The sequence below is a fragment of the Artemia franciscana genome, chromosome 8, assembly GCF_032884065.1.
Source record: "Artemia franciscana chromosome 8, ASM3288406v1, whole genome shotgun sequence".
Lineage (NCBI taxonomy): Eukaryota > Metazoa > Arthropoda > Branchiopoda > Anostraca > Artemiidae > Artemia > Artemia franciscana.
The window spans coordinates 15,395,084-15,410,326 of record NC_088870.1 but is presented as its reverse complement, the minus strand read 5'-3'; the positions used below and the strand labels follow the sequence as shown (position 1 = coordinate 15,410,326).

Here is a 15,243-nt window from a genome sequence, read left to right as displayed (position 1 = left end):
CTTTTAATATTCTCCGAAACTTCCAACTTAATTCCTAAATCAATTCTTGGGATAAACCCTTTTGAAAATCTGCATGCGCATAGTGCATTTTGATTTGGTTCAGATTTCCCCTCAATATTCCGTCAAATTTGCAACTTCAGGCGTGTAGCCTTAATTGTACTAGTATCAGAGTAGAAGAGGTAGTAGTAGGAACACTAGTAGCAGTAATAGTGTATTATTACTAGTAGTTACAGTTGCAGCAGCATGATTAATTGCAGAAATAGCAAATACTTTCTGCCTTTTGGTCAACTGAACATCCCACTCAAGATGTCCTTGAAATTTTCTCTTGATACGATAAGCTATTACAAAAATATTGTTGATACGTCCGTATCAGCAATCTGTATAAACATCAGCATGTTTTGATTTAGTTCAACTTTTCCTCACCGTTTCCTCAGATATTTTTCTCAATATCCTCAGCCTTAGTAATGCTCGCTACAAAAGTAGTAGTTTTAGTGATAGTAGTGGCAGTAGCAATAGTACTTGAGGTAGCAGTAGAAGCAGCAGCAGTTGTAGTAGTAGTAGCGTGCAAATACTGTCTTTTTAGTTAATAGATCATCCCTATTATTATTTCCTGAAAATTCGAAATTAACACACTCAGTTCTTCCTGAGTTACACCCTTTTGACAGTCCATATACACATAATGTTTTGATTTAGTTCAACCCTCCCCTCAACATTTCATGAAAGACACATCTTAATACCCTTCGTGTTTTGAGAAAGTAGAAAGCCATAGCGTATACTCAACAATGTTTTCTCAATAACGGGGGGGGGGGTTATATCCTCAAACGTATAATTACTGAACCTTTCAACAATGCTGAAAAAATTGATGTCTCTAAACTTTGTTTGGATGTTTGTTGTGGGAAATAATGGGCGTGGGGGGGTTCCTCTCATCTCAAATTACTTTGAGTCTTAAAAAGGGCACTATAAGTTCCAATTTAAAATCAAATGAGGTTCATCTGGTTTTAATACGACCACGAATTTCGAAAAAAAACTTATATGCCCCCAGGGCATAACTTAAAGTCCTTGTCCCAGGGCTCTAGGGAGTTGTGTAAACCCTGAGGGCATTGATACATGTTTCTTGGACTATTTAAAACAAAATTGCCATTGCAAAATTTCAATCAGATGCATTCGGTGAAAAGAGGGGGGATTGGTCGCGGGCTAGTTGATCTCCATCACTTTTGACTTATAAAAGGGAACTACAATCCGGTTTCTGAAGTTTATACGACCATATTTTCCATAAGAACCTTAAATCACCCAGGGGCATAACTAACAACCCTAGCCCTCAGGTTCTGGTGGTTTGTATCAATCCCAAAAGCCTTGTCATATTATCTTATATTATCTGGACTGTTTTGAATAAAGGACTATCTCAAAATTTCTATTGGATTCCTCTCGGGAAAAAAAAATATGTGTGTGTGTGTATGTGAGGGAGGGGGTAACTGTACTCTGATCACTTTGACTCTTAAAAAGGGCACTAGAACTTCTGATTACCAACCCAATTAGCCCATTCCAAAGTGTATACAACCACCCTTTCCATAAAAACATTATATGTCCCCAAAGCATAACTTACAATCCTTGCCCAGAGAGCTGTAGGGGGAGGGGATATCTTACTCACAAACATATTTTCCGGATCCTTCAACTACGGTGATTAAAATCACTATCTCCAAACTTTGAATATATGTGTTAAGAGAAACGATGAGCGTGGTTCAAATGAGCCACATATGAAGTTTATACGACCGCCCATTCCATAAAAACGTTATATGCCCTTATGATATAACTTACAACCTTATCTCCAGGGCAGTGGGGGCTGTGTTAACCATAGAGGCATTATTATATGTTCTTTGGATTATTTTGAACACAATCGCTATTTCATAGTTTTAATCAGATACGTTTGGTGAACAGAGGAGTTGTCGGGGAGGGAGGGGGGATACAACCCTATCCCCAGGGCAATGGGGGTTCTTTCAATCCTAGAGGCAGTGATATATGTTTTTAAATTAAAACCTCATTATTTAAAAACCTCGAAGGTGGATATTCTCCACTCACCTTAATTTAGAATTACATGACCATATACCCTTTATCAGAGAGGGATAGTTCTCATGGCAAGCACTTCCTTTTTTTATATTGGAGTAATAAAGCCTGGCATATTTTCACTCCGGTTTGAATCACATTTGTTCCGCTTCTTTTTTTTTTACCTACCTCAACCCAGCTGTGTAAGGACGCCAGTGCCTAAGAAACGTACCTTGAGATGCAGCACTGTCAGCTAAACTAAATAGTTACGAGAAATTGGTTCATGCATAAATTTCTATTAGTACAAAACAACCGATTGAGTGCTGTCTAATTGCCAAAATGGGGCAATTACTTACTTGAAAGAAAGACAAGCATTGGTTCAGCAACAACCACAGTAGCCGACACTTTAGAAATCGTAAAAAGAATACTCTGTATGAGTTTATGCATGGTATCTTGCATCTCTAGCGTACACAGTGTCAAGGCAGATATACACACTCTTGATATAATACTAAAAAAAGAAAATTATAAAAAAAAATTATAATGAGGTACATAAAGGGTAGACTTGATACGCCTCCTTTTTCACAAGAAAGCATCTACAAGAAAAATGCACACTTCGGAAAGAGGTAGAGAAAAAAAGTAGAGAGGTAGTAAAAGAAAATTATACTAAAAAAAGAAAATTATAACAAAATTATTTACCAACTTGTTCTTATGAGCCATTCAGATGATGCCTAAATTTAAAAAATAGGGAAGAAAAGAGCGTCTAAAGGGTGTCACTTCCCAGTTTCATATCAATTATGCAAAAACCTATTCATACGAAGAAAATAAAAATTTCCTCGCGTTCGCCACAAATACGATAATAGCAGGTGGAAAAATAGTACATTTTATCAAAAATACAGTTAGCACTTAAAATACTTCACGATTTCAAATAATGGCTCTTATAAAATTGTATCTTTTTGGAATCTAGAAGCCTGCAGATGTAGCTTTTATATTGCTTTTTTTTTACCATTTTTTAGAGTTTTAAAATCTGTAAAAAAAAAAATATATTTATTTTTGATGAAATTAATTAACAAAAATTATTTACCAAATAGTTCTAAAAAGCCTTTAGTATAATGCTAAATACAGAAAAATAGGGATGAAAAGAATCTTTAAAGGGTGAAAGTGATACTTCCTGGTTTCTTATCAATCATAACAAATCTAATCAAATGACGGCAGTTTTGCCATATTGGCCGCAATTACCATAATAGCAGGTATGAAATTAATATAATTTGTTGAGGAAGCACATAACACTATAAAATACTTCACAGTTTCACAAAAGATGGCTCTTATAAAATTGTACCTCTCTAGAAGCATACATTGTACCTTCCTCTTCATCGTTTTTTAAGATGTTAATTGAAAATTAAGAAATTTGATCAATATAGCAAATTTCACCAAATATTTCATATAACAATACTAAACAAAAAGCATTTGGCGTGGATATTTTGAATAAATATCCAATAGACTCATGGGTAAAGGTACCTCTCCTAAAATGGTACCTTTTTGGAGTCTCTGTATTCCATCAGGTTAAAGATGAAATTCCCGTCTTCGTCGCACCTTTTTTAGGATAGTAATAAAAAGCATTCAAGCCGCAAAATAAATTTTCCCATGTATGTCTCACTTGGAAAAAGTATATCATTTTTGACAAAGCTAAAAAAAAAAACAAAAAAAAAACACAACTTAAAAACAACAGGAGAATTTTTGAAGATAGTGGAATTTAATTCAGTGAATATTTCGGCCCTATGTCCAAGGGTTGTCTTCAGCACAACACCAGAAAATATATATATATATATTTATATATATATATATATATTTATATATATATATATATATATATATATATATATATATATATATATATATATATATTTTTATATATATATATATATATATATATATATGAACTTACATTAAAAAATGAAGATTAAAACTAAAATGTTTTTAAATAAAAACTTTTTAAAACAGCCTTAGCATCCTTACTTCAACGAAGTTCAACTAGGATTTTATAATTTCCCTTTTGTTTCTAAGTTTTGTTTGTTTGATATAGAAAGGCAGTGTGGTCTTCGTCGCTATTTACAGCAAGGCTAAAGGAAAAGCAATTGACACGAACATTTCAAAATAGATGTTTACTGGCCTTACTGGGTTGAATTGTTATTGTAGCTATTTGTGGTAATAAAGATTTTCTTTTAACTTACTTAATGGGAGGGAAATAATGGCCTAGCTTTTAGGGTACACGTATGCCCTCTTGGAGTACAGGGAGTAGGCTGCGAATGCTTATAACAACTGATCGAAGACATCATGAATCCTTTTTTATGAAGAGCCCAGTTTTACTAAGTTCATATTTGTATCTTCATTTTCTTCATAATGAAGTCTGTTTATGCATTCTTGCATCAGCATCGGGATACCTACCTTTAGGTCGCAATTAACTTCTGTATGTTGCAAGTTGTGATCTGTCTATCAGAATTTAAGAGAGAAAACGAGAGTAATTTAAATAAAACAGTGGGGAAAAACAGCAACAAACTTTAAATAGTAATTTTATTAGTATTTTAGTTTTTAGTAGTATTTTTTTATTATTTAAAGATTGTTGTGTTTTTTTTGTCCACTGCTTTATTTAAATTATACCCATTTTTTCTCCTAAATTCTGTAAAAGGAAAAGCAGTGTGGTCTGAAAAATTGTTTTCCGTTTATCAGAGATAAAGAAACGTTCTTCCGGTCATTTGAAAATTCTGAAATTGCAAGGCGTTAATCGGCAACAAAAGTATTATAAAAAAAAATCAGACAAAAACTAACATTCTTTTTCTTTTAGGGTTTTGAAGGTACCCTTTTGAGAAAAAAAGTTTTTTTTTGAAAAAAAAGTTTTTTTTTTCAAAAAAAAAAAAACAGATTTTAGGTTTTTTTTTGAAAAAAAAATATATCTTCCTTGATTTGTATTAAAACATAAAGAGCTAAGCAAATAAACTAGACACTTGTATCCTATGGCCTAGACTTTCCATTTTCAAGTGAAAATTAACTTAAATTTCTTCTAGTATGTCAAATAATAAGCTTATATATACTCATTTCCAAGTAAGTTTGGCGAAATTGGCTTATACCATCGTAATAAGTGAAGACGAATGCCCTTACCTCCACTAAGATCAACAGACTTTTATATAAAAATCTTACACATAACCGAGGTTAATATTTAAAATTACTTATGACAAAAGTTCGTTATAGGCCTTTTAATAGAGCTAAGCTTGATAACAAACTTGAATTGTATTACCCTCAGCTATGCATAAGACGTTAACACAATAAGTTCCTTTCTATTCAGTTAAAATCCCACATAAGACGACATTGTTGTTTGTGTTGGAATCGTACTTCAGCTTTAATATAGTTTAGCACCCTTTAGAACGTTATGGAAACAGCAACAATAGTTTTTATGCATAAATTACTCCGGTTTTTTCTTTTTGTATAGTGTTAAACATTTTTTTATACTATTTTCTTGTGTGTTTTAGTTGTTTATATTAATTTTTTTCCTTTTCCGCTGATACAGAATTATTCTATACACCAATAGTTTATCGTATAAATACTTTATATTCATCCTATACAAACTTTTTTCAACATTTTTGAATTACTCAATAGGGAGAAAAAAACAATTATAAACATTTCCCTCCTAAACAAGACCAGCTGTGTCACGATTCTTCATTTTTATTTTTTTTTCTAGTTCTTAATCTCGCTTTTATCTGTCTCTGAGTTAATTAATTTCTTTGCTTTTTACAGAAAAAAGTATCGAGCATAATAGACTGACCATTTACAGCAGTAATTTCGTAATATCGTTACGTTTTTCTACGTAATTTGCGTACGTTTTCGTTTTCGTACGTAGTAATTTTCGTATGTTTTTTTCATCAAATCGACAAAAACCAACTTTAATAACGGCAAATCCATGCGTTTTTTTTAACGATACGAGGCAATTTTCCTTCAAAAACAAAGCATTTTGAAGAATGGGGAGGTGTAATTTTCATAAATACAATTGTATGTACATTTCTGTCCCACTGAAATTTTTACTGCGATAAAAATACTTAACCTGTAATTTTCAAAGGATAACACAAAAATTCGGTAAATCTTAACACGACTGCCAACAGAATTATTTGAGGTATATTGTCTTGGTTGATCCAACCAAGCGTTTCTTTATTTGAAGGACAATGGCCCATTATTTATCAATTATTAAGACACTCACTTTAAACACCCGCTACAGAAAAAAGAGAATAGTTTGCTAAACCACCTTGAAAGATTTCAGAAAAAAAAATTGAAATGTGAGAAAAAAGGTTAGATTCACATTTTGCCCTTCTTTTTACTTTGTACCTTGGCAATGACTTTGTCTTTCGTTTCACAAGGCTCACCTATCATAAGGTTACCGTATTTACCATTATAAGGTAGGCCTAACACTATGCCTGGGTCAGGGATTTAAAACGTTAAAACTCGTAAAGGCTAGTGATATTTCTCTGTTGAGTCCAGGGTGATAGTGAGCACTTTAGAATAACTTGTTTGATTTGAGGTGCTTTTTTTTGCTAGGTTTATGATGTCTTATATTTAAAAATTACAATTTAGCATGTCCAAGGATTTTTTTTATTTACTGTGTTTGAGTCCACTGTCTGCCCTAGATGTTTGGGTTAGTGCGTAAGATCAAAACCTTCTTAAGTGCATATCTAACTGAATCACCAATCTAGAAAAACAGTTTTTTTCACCAAATTATTACTTTTCATACATTATATAGTTTGCACTGAATACAAACAAAATTTATGCTCATATAATTATTTTTTATAAGCTAAATATACACAAATATATTTTGTAAAATTATATATAAATAAACTTACTGTACATTCCCTACTCCTTTCTCAAGTGTTTTCACGAGTTGTTGCTCCACTTTACTATTCAATTGTACATGATACGATGGAAAACACGTTAGTATGGGAAACACCAAACTCAAAAATTTGTACCTATTGAAATCTGGTGGTGCATTTCTGATCACAGACGGCGTTATGTTGGTACTACCAGGAACCTAAAAAAGGTAGCCTTTCAATCTCGTGAAATTATCTGAAAACCAATATCGAACATTTACCTACAAGCCCCACTTAACCCTTCTTGAGTTAAAAGCAATACATAGCACATCATTTCCTCAAACGTCTTAGCGTACTCCTGGGTTTCATGTCAACGTGACGTACTCCTAGGCTTTACCTAATAAAGAGCGTAAAAATATACTCAAGAGCGTAAGCTCTTGATTATCTCTTAAGAAAAAGAAACTCTATATAGTGACTCAGAAAGAGGTAATTATAAAAAGAAAGTAAATACTAGTTCCACTTATTTTAGTGGTGAATTTCTGTACAGTTTCTTTAACTTTTTTTCCTAGTGAGTAGAAATAAGTAATATTTTGTAACTAAAGACACCAATTAAAGGGGATTCTAACACTTACGTATATAAATTTAATTAACTTCATAGGGCATGTGGCATTCGGGGCAGGAATTCTAGCATTTTTCTTATATTGATTTTACTAGCAATTTCCTTGCTATCAATCAAAGTGAAACAAAATACCTCACAATATGGCTTATAATCTTGGGAAAAGCGAAACAAAATTTTCCTTCTTTTAAATGAGTTTTGTTTTAGTTTTGTATAAAAAAAGACTTTTTTTAAGTTCTGATACAAACAACCCTGGTAATGTATATTGTATAACAAACAAGTTATGAGACAAACAACCGTTGTACAAACAATCTTTTTTCTTTATTAACAATAAAAAGCTGAAACGATAAACCACATTTTTTGCCCTGCTGGAAATCGTGTGACAAATAAGGTATCAGACAACATAATCAAGTTATCAGAAAAACTACTACTACTACTAACAACCCACTGCAGCACCAAGCCGCCTGAGGCCAACACAGCTACGCACGCTCCTCCTCCAACCTAATTTATTCAAGGTCTCCCTCTTTAAACCCTCCCAGGAAGTTCCCGTTTCCTTTAAATCTTTATTTGTGACATCCTCCCAACCCAGGCTAGGACGACCTGCTTTCCGTGTAGCCCCAGACGGTTGGCCAAAAAGGACAATCTTCTGCAATGTGTCATCCTTCATCCGCAGAATGTGGCCTGGCCAGCTCAACCTTTCTTTCCTTATAGCCCTAGAAAGTGGGATTGAACAACATTTTTCGTACAAACTGCTGTTTGAAATACGGTCAGTCAGCCGGGTACCCAGAACAGTCCGTAGGCAATTTCTCTAGAAAACATCTAGTAAATTTTCATCTGCTTTTCGGAGCGCCCATGCTTCAGAGGCATATTTGACCACAGTCATCACTGTAGCTTCCAATATTCTAATCTCGGTTTGCAGACTTATTTTTCTATTCTTCTAAACTTTTTTTAACTGTACAAAAACACCGTGAGCTATTCTGCTTTTAACATCTTCACTGCTCCCACCATCTTTACTAATAATACTACCAAGGTAAGTGAAGCTCCCAACCTGATCAATCTTTTCGTTACCCGATGTCACCTTTTCATCTTAACTTATTCCTAGCCTTAGTGACTTAGTCTTCTTAACATTAATTTTCAAGCCTATTTTAGCACCCTGAACTCGCAAAACCTCTAAAAATTCATTCATTTTGCTCAAACTTTCATCTAAGATGCTTAAATCATCAGCATAATCTAAGTCCAGGAGCGTTTTTCCTCCCCATTTGATTCCGTGGTCTCCAATTGCCTTTCCTGTGCTCCTTAAGACGAAGTCCATCAAAATTATCCATATAAAAGGGGATAGAACACAACCCTGCGTAACTCCTGATTTAATACAAAACCAGTTGCTAACCTCATTTCCTACCTTAACCGCAGCAGTATTATAAACGTACATACCACAAATCACTTTAATGTATTTTTCTGGTATACCATATAAGGACAAGACGTTTGCTAACGCTCTTCTATCAACAGAATCGAAAGCTTACTCATAATCGATAAAACTGAGAATCAAAGGTGCTTGACAACGAAGGGACTTCTCAATTATTAACTTAAGAGTGAAAACGTGGTCGACACATCCTCTACCCTTTCTTAGATCGCATTGTTCTTCCCTTAAAACTTTGTCTACAGCATCTCTCAGTCTAAAAAGTATCACATTACTCAGTATTTTGCTACCTACAGAGAGCAGACTAATGCCTCGATAATTACCACACTCACTCTTGTCACCTTTCTTGTACATTGGTTTAATTAAGGTTTTTCTAAAATCATTGGGTACTTCCCTTTTTTTAAAAATCATGTTCATGATCTTCAGTAGCTTATTCCTAACCTCAGAGCCACCATATTTAAGAAACCCATTTATCACACTTTCAGCACCTGGAGCCTTATTATTTCTTAATCCTTTTAGTACTGTCGCTAATTCTTCCTCACTAGATAAATCTTAATTCACATCTAAGGTATCACAAACTTTTTCATTTTCATCTATATCTTTTCCTGCAACTGTATCTCGGTTTAGCACATTCTCAAAATGTTCCACCCATCTTTCTTTAACTTTTTCCTTATCACTAATTGTGGCCCCATTTCTATCTTTAACTGGGACTAGTCCGTATTGGCTACTCCCCTTCAATTTATCATAAATTATCAGACAACTCTTTTACAATTTTTTTTTTTTTTTATTAATAACATTTCGTAAAAGCAGACTTTAATATTCAGTCATATTTTTTCCATCGTCCTTCTATACAGTTCCTTTTTTAGTGGCAGATTTTTTTTTGTAATTCACACTTTGTCTGTCAAATATATCGACAGTTATCCTTTATTTACCAATAGTTTTTATCCACTTATGTAAAAAGGCCAACTCAGGCCAGCAGGCTACATAATCAAGAAGAGAAATAAAAACAGGAGTCTAACGATTTCCGAAAATTATAATTTGGATTGAAAGAAAAAATTAGACGCTCAAATGAAATCCAAAACTCTGTTTTGCTGGGTAAGGATGTATTCAATGTCACTAGCAGTCACATTGCGGAATAAAACTTTTACTTTCATAAAAGAAAAATTTCTCGTAATCAACGATCTGGTTGTTGGCAGAAAAGACATGTTTATGCTGAACCTTGTAAGATTTCCTAAATCTCTCGTCCAAATTTGTGTCAACAGGACATCCACTTGAAGGATTGTCAGTGCTCAATAATCTCAATAAAACTTGATGGGAAAGAGGAGGAAGTGAACTAGTTAGGGTTTTCGGGGAATCATAAAAGAATCCAAATTCAGTGAGTGAGAACGAAATTTGATGATAAATAAGAACTACCGTACCTACTTTACCTTTTGAGTGTCGAGCAAAATTAAATATGCGGGAGGAGGGAAAAAGTATTCCTAAATTTTGGGGGAACCCAAAACCCGACCTCAGTGAGTGGGAACAAAGACAGTTTGACATACAATCTTGTCATCAAAACATCTACGAGAAAAAACTATTAGATATAAAACAAACTTTATTTGCAGAACGAGGTAGTATTTTACTAGCGTGTTTCGCATGACAAGAAACAATTTTATTTCTATAGAAATAGAGGGTCTCTAAATTGTTATCATCGGGACATCCACCCAGATAGGGCTGTGTCCTTGTCCTTGCAACACTTTGTGGGGACGGTAACCATTCAACCTCGGTGGGTTGAAAAAGAGGAGGCTAGAATCTTGTTATCAGAGTACATATCGAAAGGGATTGTTAGATCTCGCCCAAACTTGATAAAGAAAATAAGAACTATCGCGCTTATTCCGCTTTTTGGATGTCGAGTAAAATCAAAATCTCTGCGGAGGAGGGGAAAGGTATCCCAAAATTTCTTACCGAGTAATTTACTAAAAAACATTGCAAGATTTCGGCAAATACAAATTGGAAGTAGGATCTAGTGGTCTCATTATATTTTCTGAGTATCACGACTAAATCTTAACTCTTTGTGGGATAGAGGGGGGGGGGCTAAATTCTTCTCATCAGGATATCTACCAAAGAAGATTATCAAATCCCAAATGGCCTTGAGGGAAAAGTAGAGCTAATTACCTAATTAAATTCTAATTACGTTGGAGTGTCAAAACACAATTCAACCTGCAAGGGAGGAGAGCCCTTAATTCATGTAACTGGGATATCTATAAGAAGAAGTATTCAGATATCAACCAAACTTCGTTAGCAGTAAAACCTAATACTGCTAACGACCTAATACAACGTCTTAGTTTAACATGAAAGGATCAGAGCCTGATCACCTCTGTAGGGAAGTACAAATGGGTGACTAATTCTAGTTCCCAGGACACCTACAAGAAGGTATTGTCAAATTCGAAACCAATTTGTCTAGAGAAAATGTCCTAACTGTGTCTTTCGAGTATCCGCATTGTATCTAACCTCTATGACCAGAGAGAGTTCATAAATCCATATCGCCATGACATCTACCAGACCGTTTTATCTACCAGATAAACCATCTACAGACCGATCTCAACGGCATTTTTCAGGCACAGCATAAATCTGTGTTGAATGGAGAAAGGGGCCTAAATCCGCTTGTAATAAGAGCATTTACTAAAAAAGGTTGTCCAATTCAACAAAACTACGAGAAAAGTGGGAACTAACTTTCACATCCTACATTTTAAGACGATTCTCGGGTCTCAGTAAAATTTTGTGAGAGGTAACATTTCTTGTTCAAGTTTTACCATTTTAGTTTTTAAGACCGAATCGACCTCCCTGTGAGGCAAAAAGAAGGATGGACAATAAATACATCTTATAAGCCAAATTTCGACACAATTGGGGGAAAGTAAGAAATCTGTCGAGTTCTGTCGTTCTAGGGTTTGAACTTGATCTGACAACCGTGAGGGTGTAGGGTACGGTTCCCAAAACCTCTTGTCATCTCCCCTATTATTAGCTCCACTGGTATCTGCTGTGTGTAGGCCTATCCACCCAAATCCGCCCAAACCTTACAATTCTGGTCTATGGGTCTCCGTGCTTGATTCAATCCCTGGTTTTGAAGGACTATTTTATAGTCATCAGCATCCTTCTGAGGGGCTTACCGGATTTTGATTGAAAGTGCTATTGATTAGTAGCTTGGGTTTTGTGCTAGGGGTTTGAGCTCGATTCGGCTGTATTATATCATTTCCTAATAGAAGCAAGAACCGTGTAAGCCTTTAGCTATTGTTTCAATTTTGTAGGCGCTACTAGTCGACAATTTGGCAGATTGTCGACAATTGCGGAAAATCGTCTGGGGCCATTAAATGAACAATCGAAAAAGAAGCTTTGTTGATAAAAGTTCCAGAAAAACCCAATCTTCAGGGTATCAGGTTTGCTGTTTCTTCCTGCACAAACAGTTGAAGGTGTACACACAGTTTTGGTTGCCTAACTTCAAGTCAAAACGACTAACTTGAACCAAAGGTGCAATTTATTCTATTAAGACAAAGTGTAAAACAAAGAGAGAAAAAAAATCTTAAGATGAAGAAACATACGGGACTACAGCCAGTAGAAAGAAAAGACAAACTAAAACGATGTCAATATTTTGCCTGGATAAAACAAGGCGTCTTCAACGCTAAGACAAATCTAAAATAATTTAAAACCTAAAATTAAACAAAATCTAAAACTAAGAAATAACAAATAAAACAATATCCAACTGATGCTACTGATTGAGCAACACAGAAGCTAAATAGAGTTACTTCAATGGGAAAACTGAAGCAACTGGCCAATATAAAAAAAGTGGAAATGAATATAAACTTAATCACTTTGTTCCGCGTCGTTTTACTTAGTCTTTTCCTTCTACTGGCCGCCATTCCCTTTTTTCCCTTCACCTTGAGATTTTTTTCCATTGTTTTTGCCATGGCCGGCCCGCTCGGCGTTAGATTTTTCATACGACAAAGTCCAGATGGTGGCACCTCACCTTTGGTCATTGACCATAGTTGTTTTCGACATTTAAAATGCCTTTGACACTGGAATCTAGTTTTAATTCTAATTACACCCGTACTACGCCCATGTTCACACCATGCTTCATATTATTAGACAACCAAAATTCTCTTTCCCTCAGTCTCCAGTTTTCTGCTTCTTTAAGTAAGCAGATATTTAGGATTTAACGGTGGATATCCTTTTCTTTGCGAAGGCTGTACCCGTCTATTGGCAAAAAGTCTTTCCCTACCTTTTGCCACGTTGGATAAATACAAATGTTTTTAAATCAAAATAATCTAAAATCCAAGATTAAGCCAAATAGTCCACTAAGGTCAAAAAAGGGGAGGGATTAAATATAGAATACTTGGAGTCTAAGATGACTACAAGGTTCAGGCAAATACAAAGAAAGGATTTTTTTTATTAAAATAACAAGCTAAATTTCTGTTAACTTAATTAATTACTTAGTTGATCAGGTAAAATTAATAAAAACAAATTAAAATACATTATATTAAAAATTAATTTGATTAAATATCTTTAAGTTCAGTTCGTTATATCTATTTTGTACACTATATGCCGAATTAAACTACTGCGATGTAAAATACCGAGTGAAATACATATAATAATGTAATAAAGGAAACCAGCCAACAATTCCTGAATACTCGCTTACTAACTGAAACGGAAAAAAGGAAACTGAATAAAAAGGTGTTTTGGAATCCTTAACTTGGGTGTAAATGGCTATTAGAAACTGACCTCCGGTGTCAAAGTTAATTTAAGTGTTGCAACAATCATTAGTGAATCCTGGATTCTTCTTAGAGTGGACGGGGGAGGGGGATACAAAACAAAAACTTAAAAAACGTATCCAAGTTCGTTTATATGTAAATTTGTCACGTTTTTACGAGTTGGAAAAAAAAATTCGGAAGGGAGAGGGTCAAATCCGTTACCCCCCCCCCCCCCCCTGGATACGGTCTTGGCAGCAACTATGATCCATGAAAGCATTTCAAAATAATACAACAAAATAAATAAAAAGACTCTTTACCAAATGACAAAGTTAGAAAAACACTTTGCCGACGTTATGGGTGCGACAAAATGTTCTACATTTAAAAACAAGTAGAAAATTTCATAACAGAGCAAAAAAAATTTTTTTACTAGAAAAAAGGGGGGTGGTGTCGGGAAACCGAGAAGTCCATGAGGCTTACAAAGTCAAAGCAGATGTAAAGACAAAGTGCGACACTATAAAAGCTATTAAAACATTATGTTTCTTAAAATTCAGTCTATAATATCCAATTTGGATCGTCTCTTTATCAAACAAAATAGATCACCAGCGACTGAGGTAAAATTTCCCAAAAACCCACCTTTTTTTGAAAATCTTCACTTATATCCATTTTCTTGTGGAAATGATTAAAAAAAGGAAAAGAAAACCAATTCCTTACCAACTGACACAGTTTGGAGCATACTTCGCCAATATTATTTGTGTTTTTGGATAAAATGAGAGATTTATTGCTTAGTATTTTCGGAACTTCTCTCAGAAGAAGACCCAAGATCTTCCATTCTAAAAAGAAAAAGAAATTATTCAACCCGTTCACACTTGCGCTTAATTAGACATCAATTTCTAGCCATTATCACTTTGAACCAATAAAGGTTAATAATGAAATAGGAGGCAAGAGGTGATTGCTAGGCAGTCACCAAAAAAATTCGGAAAAAATCTGGGGTTTCTTATTTTCAGGTAGGAAAACCTGAACAGCCAAACTAGACAGACGGGCCTGAAGCAAAAATAGAATAGGCAGACAAAAAACTAACTAGAGAAGATGTTTTCTACCGAAGAAAAAATAAATTCAAAACGTCAAAAGACATTAGCCCATAACTTTCGAGCTTAGCGACAGAGAAGGCTATATAGTTAAAACTAAAAAAAAGTTGCTATGTTTATCCACTTGCACCATAAGCATGGTGCTCAGTCCTCGTTGCTATTTTTTAATTCTCTTTTTTGTATTCACTTGCAACGTTATAAAAACATGTATAAAAAAGACCCACTTAGAGTAATACGAAAAACGATCGTTAGCAATATTATCTAACTCCTCATATACGTAATATTCTCTAACTCCTCAACTCCTCATATACGTAATATTTCTGTTCGTGTTAAGTTTTAATTTGGCTCCTTACTTTTAGTTGGAATAAACTTTTTTAATTATTCAATGTCTGAACGTATTTGAATTAATACAGGTTTTGATTTTGGCTTACCGTACATGAATAATTAAAACGAAATTTGCTTTATTTTCTTTACTTTTTTTTGGCTCAATGGCTTTCTCAAAGTTTTGATCAGAAGAGTC

At 34.4% G+C, this 15,243-nt stretch overlaps 1 protein-coding gene across 1 annotated transcript in view; it reads right to left on the bottom strand.

Annotated features, from left to right (window-relative positions):
• LOC136030036 (tuberin-like) overlaps positions 1–15,243 on the bottom strand; it is a 142,291-nt gene that overhangs the window by 65,543 nt on the left and 61,505 nt on the right. The window contains exons 12-14 of the mRNA XM_065708653.1: positions 14,350–14,468; positions 6,921–7,105; positions 2,397–2,548 (exon numbers count right to left, since the gene is read on the bottom strand). Of these exons, the coding sequence (XP_065564725.1) occupies positions 2,397–2,548; positions 6,921–7,105; positions 14,350–14,468 (456 nt within the window). The remainder of the gene's footprint in view (positions 1–2,396; positions 2,549–6,920; positions 7,106–14,349; positions 14,469–15,243) is intronic.